Source organism: Centruroides sculpturatus, unplaced genomic scaffold (genome assembly GCF_000671375.1).
Source record: "Centruroides sculpturatus isolate CEXI.00-Female unplaced genomic scaffold, Cexi_2.0 scaffold63, whole genome shotgun sequence".
NCBI classification, from domain to species: domain Eukaryota; kingdom Metazoa; phylum Arthropoda; class Arachnida; order Scorpiones; family Buthidae; genus Centruroides; species Centruroides sculpturatus.
In genome coordinates, this window is record NW_019384640.1 from 188,604 (window position 1) to 199,485 (window position 10,882).

At 34.1% G+C, this 10,882-nt stretch overlaps 1 protein-coding gene across 1 annotated transcript; it reads left to right on the forward strand.

Annotated features, from left to right (window-relative positions):
- Positions 1-240: 240 nt before the first annotated feature.
- Positions 241-1,707, forward strand: LOC111625969 (tektin-2-like). The gene is made up of 2 exons (XM_023369228.1): positions 241-491; positions 860-1,707. The coding sequence occupies exons 1-2, from the start codon at positions 391-393 to the stop codon at positions 1,002-1,004; spliced, it is 246 nt and encodes an 81-aa protein (XP_023224996.1). The 5' UTR covers positions 241-390; the 3' UTR covers positions 1,005-1,707.
- The last annotated feature ends 9,175 nt before the right edge of the window (positions 1,708-10,882 follow it).

The window sequence follows — 10,882 nt, forward strand, 5'->3', positions numbered from 1 at the left end:
GTATAAAGTTCTTAACTATTGAATTAAATAATGGTGGTCCCAAGTATCAGTGCACGTGGTCTGCAATATCTACATTGTTGTGACAACATAACGACCCACAAGGTTTTGCTAAATATCTATTTTAAATAACTATTCAACTTACTTTCGTTGTTTTAACAAGNATTTTTTGAAAAATTAGCACTGAAGAGGGGTTGGATGAGTATACCAACCCGAAATGCATATGTCATTTTTTAAGGAATAAAAGTGAGTTCCTAACCAAAAGTTTTGCTGTGAGTCCGTCTACCAAAAAACCTTTTGGATTACAGAGACGAATTATATGCATAAACATACAGCAGTCCAGATACAGAATTAAATCATACGCACTTAGATGATAGAAAATGGAGACCAAGAATGGAATTAGTTGCCGATCGTGTGTTTTGGGGACTGATAGAAGAATATGCGCAGTTAAATAAAGCAAAAGAAAAACTGGAGAAGGAATTAAATAATGCCAGGTACGAACTTTTTCATTAATAACTTAAATTTAATAAAATTTACAAGTTCAATTCGAATCTTAAAGGTTCATGTACAGTACAAATTCTAATTGTCTATTTGGTTAGAAAGTTCAGCATCTAGTAATCGTGCCAAGGTTCTTACAACATATTCTTATTTTACAAATTTTATAATACGCATTAAAATTTTCCTCCTGTTTAATTAGATAACACGTTACATTCATTTGAAGACTGATTATTTTCATTGAAAAATCTGTAATCGTTCAATACGCAATTTTAAATCAGCTTACTATCAAATTATGCAGCCAAAGTAATACTTTGCAAATTACAAGAATAAAAATATAATAGGAATTTATTTAATATATTCGCAGATTAATTTTGAATCAACTTCAAGCGCATCTACATCGAGTGGAAGAAGACTTAACGAGAAAGGAAAAGTCGTTACGGTTAGATACGGAATGTTTGAATCAACACACGAGGCCACGTTCAAATCTTTATCAATACGACGTGCCGTGATTGAAGGATACATCAGCCTTCCACACGTCATCCGCCGAAAAGGCACCTCCTTTCAAAATTATGCCGAGTTCTCATTTAGTACCAAAAGAATCTTACAGAGTGACTCGAAGTACCACAATGGACAATCCAGCACAAAACGAAAGACTTTTGATCGATTAGAAAATGCAAAAATCTATTTTAAATAAGCAAAATTCTTTTACCAGAAAATATAACAGTAATAAATCTTATGATTCGTACATACAAAATACATGTATTTGTGTTTATTTTAAACCTGAATCGTTATTTAAACGATTAATAATAGAAATCTAATAGCTTGATTAAAAGGCCCTCTTGCTCTTTTCGCCCCGCGGTACTAAGAGGGCCTTTCGTGGATGCGGTCGGGTCCACAATGGGAGTGGCGAGTAACGGACATATCCTATTGATATTAAAATTTTGAATATTGCGACTCGATCGGATTCTTATGGATTTTGGCGATTTTTGATGGGTCACATGGTCTATTTATTAGAATATTTTGCACTGTGCGTCTTAATGTGTATATATTTCAGAAACACTATAGCGCTTTAAATACATTTAGGCTATAACGTTTTTATGATTGTATGAAAACGTATACGTTTTGTCACGTAATTGTATTATTACGTGCTTCATTTTGACGTAAGCAAAGTATTAAAAATATTGGATTTATTATACATTTCACTTTAACGGGTGGAAGACGACTTAATTTCGACGTATAAAGTTCTTAACTATTGAATTAAATAATGGTGGTCCCAAGTATCAGTGCACGTGGTCTGCAATATCTACATTGTTGTGACAACATAACGACCCACAAGGTTTTGCTAAATATCTATTTTAAATAACTATTCAACTTACTTTCGTTGTTTTAACAAGTGATTTTCACAGTTTTCGCCATTTATTGTTTTTTTTCATCTGTTGTATATTTATAAGTTATGTCTTGTCTAAAGTTTTATATCCTGTTTTAATCAACTATTTCATTTAAAATATTCGAAAAAAAATTAGCATAGGAATTTACTGTATAATGCAAAAGATTGTAGACCTAATAATAGACCGCGTGTAGTGTTACTAATGACATGACCGATCGAAAATCACTAAAATCGTTAATGTGAGGACCCAAACGGGGTCCGAAAGCAGGCCATTAACGACTTTTTAAATGAGTCAAGTTTCGTAGTGCGAAAGAGCGAACTTAAAGATCGGATTTAAACAATGAACCTTTTGTCTTGTTAAAAGATTTTAAACAATAGATAAAGTCGAAGAAAACGAGGTTGGAGAGGAGTCGTGTTCCGACGCGACGTTGACCTCTCCCGCGCCCTTCCTGGAGTTTCGAATTGTCACCATGTGACGAGGAGAGACCAATGGAGAGGCGACCGCGGTGGAAAAGTCGATAAAAGCGCGTTTTCGGGAACTTTACGGGGGCTTGGGTTTTGGTGTGTAGTGCTCACCTGTCGGGATTTGGTGCTCCCGACCGAGACGCAACGAAGGCTCTTTCGACGACCTAGGAACTGGTTTCGCCAACCCGTCCACTCTGGGATTGCCGAGGTTCAACTTGTCAACCGAGGACATCACTACAAGTGCTGGTGCGTGCCCCGGGGCCATCGTTCTCTGCGTCCACAGTGCCGAAAGCTCCCAGGGACAAATCGAACATTCGAACTTTCCGATTTTCGGGAACTGTGACAGAAACCCATCGTGGGATAGGCTCTTGCCCGACTTATTGGATTGTTGTAAGAACGATTTATGTATATTATTAAACGGTTATATATGGTAAACCTGTCTCGGTGAGTCATTCCGCACCCACACGACAGTAGTGATCGCTCGGCTGTCGAAAACACCTCACTCCTAATCGGCTGACCTCACATTAATAATTCGAAAGTTAAAGCCCAGGGCTTCTTGCCGGGATGTTTGTTGATGGCATCGAGATTAACAGATGCTTCCTCTTCCGACTGACCACCAGATAAGAAAGTGATGCCTGTCCATAGAAAAAAAAATTCCTTTTAAAAGCAAGAATAAACATTACATGTCTATTCTATATATGGTTTCAATCTGTATCTAAAGAGTTACATTTTCAAGTTTACAAAATGTTTTGCAACTTTTTAAATGGTACTAAAAATTAAATTTTAAATATCAAAATATAGATGGTTTTGCAACTCTTGGCCAGGCTGTAAAAATGCACCATAATAGGGATCAATCTTCCTTAATGAAGGTAACAGATTAATGAATCTTTGACAAGATCACTGCATTAAGCAAGACAACACTACATGATTGTGTGATCAATAATGAATTTGGCCAACATTGGTTTTCCAAAACGTTGAAAAACAACTTGTTGCAACAAACACCCAATCAGCAACTGTCTCAGATGGTACTAGTGCCAACTTTTGTGAAGTGAGAAAGTGACATCCGTCATCTCATTCCTTTTATTTCTTTCTTCATTTTTGACAATAAAAAAGCAACTAGCAGCACCTCTTTTTTTATCTGGCTGACAATGATTGGCAGCCATTTTTGTCTGAAAATGCAGTATTACATGACTGATTGCTGGAGGAAGATGATGATGTTGCCTAGTGTTCATCCTCTCCACAAACATTGTCATGCAACAAATCCATCTGCCAACCATGGTCAGCCAGGTAAATCAAATAGTGTGTGGCTACAAGCCATAATTGTATAGTTATAATTCATATTTTCTTTATATATTTTCCTTTGTCTTCCTTTTCTATTGTCTTTCTGGAAGTTTCTTCCCTCTTTTGTTTAACGGTGGAACAGCGGGGGACCCCTGTGAAACAAAGGGGAAGGTGTGACCCTCAGGGTAAAAAGGGGTACAGGAGGGCATTCTGGTAGAGAGTACGAGACGGAAAAGGACGTGTGAAGCAAGCTCTTGGAGGTATTGGAACCGAGTGGAAACCAGAACGAACTTTAGGAAGAGAAAAGAAAACGGAGGCGAGAAAGGAAAAGTCGTTACGGTTAGATACGGAATGTTTGAATCAACACACGAGGCCACGTTCAAATCTTTATCAATACGACGTGCCGTGATTGAAGGATACATCAGCCTTCCACACGTCATCCGCCGAAAAGGCACCTCCTTTCAAAATTATGCCGAGTTCTCATTTAGTACCAAAAGAATCTTACAGAGTGACTCGAAGTATCACAATGGACAATCCAGCACAAAACGAAAGACTTTTGATCGATTAGTAAATGCAAAAATCTATTTTAAATAAGCAAAATTCTTTTACCAGAAAATATAACAGTAATAAATCTTATGATTCGTACATACAAAATACATGTATTTGTGTTTATTTTAAACCTGAATAGTTATTTAAACGATTAATAATGGAAATCGAATTGTTTGATTAAAAGGCCCTGTTGCTCTTTTCGCCCCGCGGCACTAAGAGGGCCTTTCGTGGATGCGGTCGGGTCCACAATGGGAGTGGCGAGTAACAGACATATCCTATTGATATTAAAATTTTGAATATTGCGACTCAATCGGATTCTTATGGATTTTGGCGATTTTTGATGGGTCACATGGTCTATTTATTAGAATATTTTGCACTATGCGTCTTAATATCTATATATTTTAGAAACACTATAGCGCTTTAAATACATTTAGGCTATAACGTTTTTATGATTGTATGAAAACGTATACGTTTTGTCACGTAATTGTATTATTACGTGCTTCATTTTGACGTAAGCAAAGTATTAAAAATATTGGATTTATTATATATTTCACTTTAACGGGTGGAAGACGACTTAATTTCGACGTATAAAGTTCTTAACTATTGAATTAAATAATGGTGGTCAAAAGTATCAGTGCACGTGGTCTGCAATATCTACATTGTTGTGACAACATAACGACCCACAAGGTTTTGCTAAATATCTATTTTAAATAACTATTCAACTTACTTTCGTTGTTTTAACAAGTGATTTTCACAGTTTTCGCCATTTATTGTTTTTTTTCATCTGTTGTATATTTATAAGTTATGTCTTGTCTAAAGTTTTATATCCTGTTTTAATCAACTATTTCATTTAAAATATTCAAAAAAAAAATTAGCATAGGAATTTACTGTATAATGCAAAAGATTGTAGACCTAATAATAGACCGCGTGTAGTGTTACTAATGACATGACCGATCGAAAATCACTAAAATCGTTAATGTGAGGACCCAAACGGGGTCCGAAAGCAGTCCATTAACGACTTTTTAAATGAGTCAAGTTTCGTAGTGCGAAAGAGCGAACTTAAAGATCGGATTTAAACAATGAACCTTTTGTCTTGTTAAAAGATTTTAAACAATAGATAGAGTAAAGTCGAAGAAAACGAGGTTGGAGAGGAGTCGTGTTCCGACGCGACGTTGACCTCTCCCGCGCCCTTCCTGGAGTTTCGAATTGTCACCATGTGACGAGGAGAGACCAATGGAGAGGCGACCGCGGTGGAAAAATCGATAAAACCGCGTTTTCGGGAACTTTACGGGGTCTTGGGTTTTGGTGTGTAGTGCTCACCTGTCGGGATTTGGTGCTCCCGACCAAGACGCAACGAAGGCTCTTTCGACGACCTAGGAACTGGTTTCGCCAACCCGTCCACTCTAGGATCGCCGAGGTTCGACTTGTCAACCGAGGACATCACTACAAGTGCTGGTGCGTGCCCCGGGGCCATCGTTCTCTGCGTCCACAGTGCCGAAAGCTCCCCAGGGACCAATCGAACATTCGAACTTTCCGATTTTCGGGAACTGTGACAGAAACCCATCGTGGGATAGGCTCTTGCCCGACTTATTGGATTGTTGTAAGAACAATTTATGTATATTATTAAACGGTTATATATGGTAAACCTGTCTCGGTAAGTCATTCCGCGCCCACACGACAGTAGTGATCGCTCAGCTGTCGAAAACACCTCACTCCTAATCGGCCGACCTCACATTAATAATTCGATCAAGTCGAAATATATTCAAATGTTTAGAGTTTCCTGCGCATCTAGAGGTCGTAAGGTTTAATTTAAGACCTCGTATGACAAATTTGATTAATGGAAAGGGTGCGAAGTGATTTTGTTCATTTTAGATACTGTATATAGATATGTGGATAACAAAATGACACCTAAAAATAACTTCTACTTTTTTTTACTTCCTTCGAATAAAGCAATCGGGTGTTTTTCGATTCGCCATACCCGTATGTAACAAGATGTCCGCGCCCGCGTTTTAGTGCGATCGAGTCGGCGCACGTGAGAAATGACAATTTGAAAATTTTTATTTAGTGACGACTTTAGTTGAGTTCATACGTATATAGATTGTATCGACTTTAAAATATATAAAAGTTTATTAATAAAATTTGTATCGACTTTAAATATAAACATATACGTCAGAATTAATACAGTAAAACCGCTTTTGTCACACCTGGTGGCCACCTCACTTTAGTAGCCAAGACAGGGACACTTATCTCCGTTCAACCCGTTTAAAGTGGCCAATACAACAAGAAAAACCCACGTTCCTAAACCCAATCTAATTGTTAAAGTATCTAAACGGAATGGAGTATTGTTGCTACACTTTGGAACTATTTGCCGAGATCCATCCGTAATATGACGTTCAAATAAATGTAATTTGTCGAGTATAGATGAACATTTCCAAAATTTAGTAAAAAAAAAAAACAATTATATACCATATTTGCTCAATAAAGAGCTGATTGTATAACTATGTAAAGCAGTGATGATCGGTCTACGTAATTGGTAAGTCACTCGCAACACTGAACAAAAAAGTATCAATAAAGTTGATGTAAAAACTGGTTTAATTATTGAAACTTTTTTGACACTTGGACACAGTATTTTAAATAAAACCTTTACGTTTCATAAACACGTTGATTCCGTATGTGGGTACTAAACAATTCCATTTAGTACTGTACCATACATAAACGAACCTTACTACAAACAACTTGCATACATTATATGTACAGTACAGTACCCCGCACTTCAATATTCTAATGCTCAGTGTTAATACATTATGAAAATATTATGTGGAGTATTAATATTATAATCTGTATGTCAACTAACCATCTCATACGTACAGAACCGGTATGCATGAACGTATAGATGATAAACTGATAAGATACCATTTAGAACTGAGGAGTTTTTCAATTTCAAAATAACATTTTCCAGTTAATTTGATTTTCCACNACCATCTCATACGTACAGAACCGGTATGCATGAACGTATAGATGATAAACTGATAAGATACCATTTAGAACTGAGGAGTTTTTCAATTTCAAAATAACATTTTCCAGTTAATTTGATTTTCCACATATCACACAGAAGATTAATACATTTTCTTTTAGTAAGCGTGATCCTTAATGAAGAGGATCTCTCCTGCGGCGGCACCAGCCACTCCTCCGCCATACTTGCCGATCGAAGCCTCACTGTTAGCCTGAAATATTAAAATATATTAGATAAACATTTTTGTACTTAATGTTTTCAGTAATTAACATTACTTTTTAATCCTTTAGAATAATTAGAGCCTTTATTGGATCAGATCAGATTTTTAATCATGACCTATGCAGAGTTTGCAGAATCTCGGTGCCAAGATGGCACTGAGGATGAATAGCTTGACACACTTAAAGAACTTACCACCAAAAAGAATTATGGAAGTAACAATATACATGGTCACTGGAGAAAGCAAAGAAAGAAAACTATTTGCGGCAATAACAATTTTTAAATTTATTTCCGCTAATTCTTTAAATTGTTAAAGTTATTGCCGCTAATACTTTAATTTTTCAAAAATCCATTAAATTAAATTGAAAAGTTTTTTAGCACGCTTCACAGTAGTGAAGAGTTGCTTATGTTAGGACTATTGTCCACCTGTCAGATTTACACGCGCATGCGCAATGACTTTATTTTCGTTACCAAGGCGTTATGTTCCGTTCCATTCATTCGATTCAAACATTCGATTTAAACGTTGGAAATTAGGCTTTTAACTTAAGCCTAAACTCGATCGGCAAGAAAATGAAAAAGTAGAAAACTGTTTTTGTATTCAGAATTTAAAAATTTTTACAGTGAATTTTTTTGAATATCAATGGAGTGAGATCTTACATGGAGCATCAAATTTAAGTAGTAGTAATATCTCTGTAATATACCCAATAGAATAATTTGAATCCATTTGAGAAATCCATGAGCCATATCAATTCGTGTTGCATTTCGGCATTGGATGAGATAATGGAAAATTAGTTTATATTGTTTGTGGTCTTTGCTTTCATACTGTATGAAAATTTTTATATTGCACTTTACAGTCACGATAAGGTTAAAATATTCTTAGTATAAATTACATCACAGTAATACCCCGAACTTACGCGATAGGTGGGACCAAGCGGTAACCACGTAAGTCGGGGTATAATTTCGCATATAAATACATACAAATAATTTTTAATTGACTAAAGAAAACAATAATTTAGAAAAAAATGTTTAATAAAATCTTAGATAATACATGTCTAACAAATTATATTATTACACAATTTTCCACATTTACTTGATTATCACACCATAATTTTAACATCGTTTTCATCTCAGGGATAATACCGTGACGTTTACGAATGATGCTTGAATTTAAAGAATGCGCATTTTTTACAGCTTCGAGAATGTTTTCTTTACCTTTTATAGTTGTTCTGATCGTCGATTCCGATAGATCAAACTTCTTTGCCAATTCACAAATTTTCATTTTTGTATCGAAGTCTTTAATAATGTTAACCTTACATTACAAAGATAAAGTTTTTCTTTCTTTGTTTGATGCAGAAGAATCAGTTCTACTTCGTTCAGATAACATAGTAGAGTCTCTCGAGTCTCCGCAGATATAACAAACACAGAAATAAATAACACAAAATAAATTGTAGCTATATGTCGATTCCGTGCGACACGTCCGAACATTTAAGCCGAACAATAGTGTGGGGGAAGTGAGTAATCGAAAGCTTCGTGGCGCTCAAACAAAAGACGAATCGACGAGATTTGAAAATCGCGTAACTCCGGGTTCGCGTAAGTTGGGATAGCGTAAGTCGAGGTATTACTGTATATCATATTGTTTATCACTGAATTACATCTTTACAAATACTTTAATTTTTTAAAGTTCTTTTTGTACTTCCAATTACAGGAATAATTATTATATGTTCCTCTATTATTCATAGAACCGAAAGTGCAAAACTGTCATTGTGTACTCTCATAAATTAAAGTTGTGTGTAATGTTTTCTTATAGTTTAGAAATAAGTGAAGGACAAACACAGTATAAAAAATACAAAATAAAGAAAATGTTTAAGAGAGATTTTCTCAATATTCATGATAAATTTTCAAAAAACTCACATATTTATATTAGTCTTGCTATCGAAATGTATTTAACCTACTGTCAATAAAAATTAGCATAATCAAAATGATTTTAAAACTAAAAACCCGTGTAACAAATATACAAATAATAAAAATTTTTGTATGATGAAAATTTACAAAAGAAATTATAATAAAGCAGATATTTATAATTGTTCAAATCATAATTGTAACTTAAGTAAATAAATGAACGAAATAAAATAATAAGGCGTAAACAATAACAGTATTGCAATTATGGGCGATAATAAATAAAAGCCTAAGTAAAAAAAATCTACTTCTGCTCAACTGTATTTAGTTATCGTGAAATCCAGAAATGCTATAAATAATGGAAGAAGTAATATGCACTGCACCGAAAAATTTATCATCATAGATGCCAAGGGAAACTATTATGGTATGGAATATTAATTCATGAGAACAATGCTTCTTGTATTAAATTACTTAGTCCAGAGACAAATGGTCTGTACTCTAGCACTACAATACATAAATATTTAATTTGCAAAATAATTATAAAAATCTTTGTTAGGGAGGACATTCCTTATATTGCTCGAAATTATTACATTTGATTAAAACAGAAATTTTAACTCTAAATATTTCCATTTGATAATTCATACAATAACATTGTACTTAATGCTATTTTTTTACCAGAAATGTTCACAACTTCATGAAGTTTTAAAATTGAAATATTTAAATAATTTTCTAAAATACTCTAAATTTATATTGTTTTTCTAAGAAAGAATAAATATGCCATAAACCTTATTTAATCTACTAAAAATGTAATATGGAATATTAGCAAGAAGGCATTCGGTATTGCTAAATATAGTAAAAATTAGATGCTGGAACAATTGCAATTGTGAATAGATTGAACAAGCTGCACCACAATAAAATCCAGTTATCCTGAAAAAACATACATATGTATACATTACTGAGCAACGAATTTTTAACAATGGTCTCGCTGTTTTTTCTGACAAAAATACAAATTTGAATATAAAAAATTTTACTGTTTGTTTATACCAAATTACTATATAAAATCTAATATATTTTATTAATAAATATTGTACTGTATTTTAGAATTAATAAAACAAGCTAAACTGTGTTATAAAATACAATTCGTTTATTTTCTTAAATTACAAGTATAAAAGTTACACAGTAATTTGTACTAATTTACTCTACACTATCCAGTAATTAACGACTTTAGATATCATAGTTTTTTTTTCTTTTTAATCTTAAAACCGACAAAATTCTAGCTTTGAATGAGTGAATGATGATCTCCTCCCACAGGTTGAACCCCAAGAAAAAGTCCTAAAGAATTATGGTCTACGAATAACCCTTACAAATAAGTATTAAACGGGCCAGAGGAAGGGGATATATAATTCTATGAGCGTAAAATGCAGTAGGCATTTAATAAGATCGAAATATTTCTGGATTACGTTTTACGTAAATTGAAATTTAAATTTAATAACTAGAAAGTATTATCACAGAAATCAAATAAAAGTTAAAAATTAGTGTAGTGTACAATACAGTACATCGCAAGTATTTTTTAAATAAAT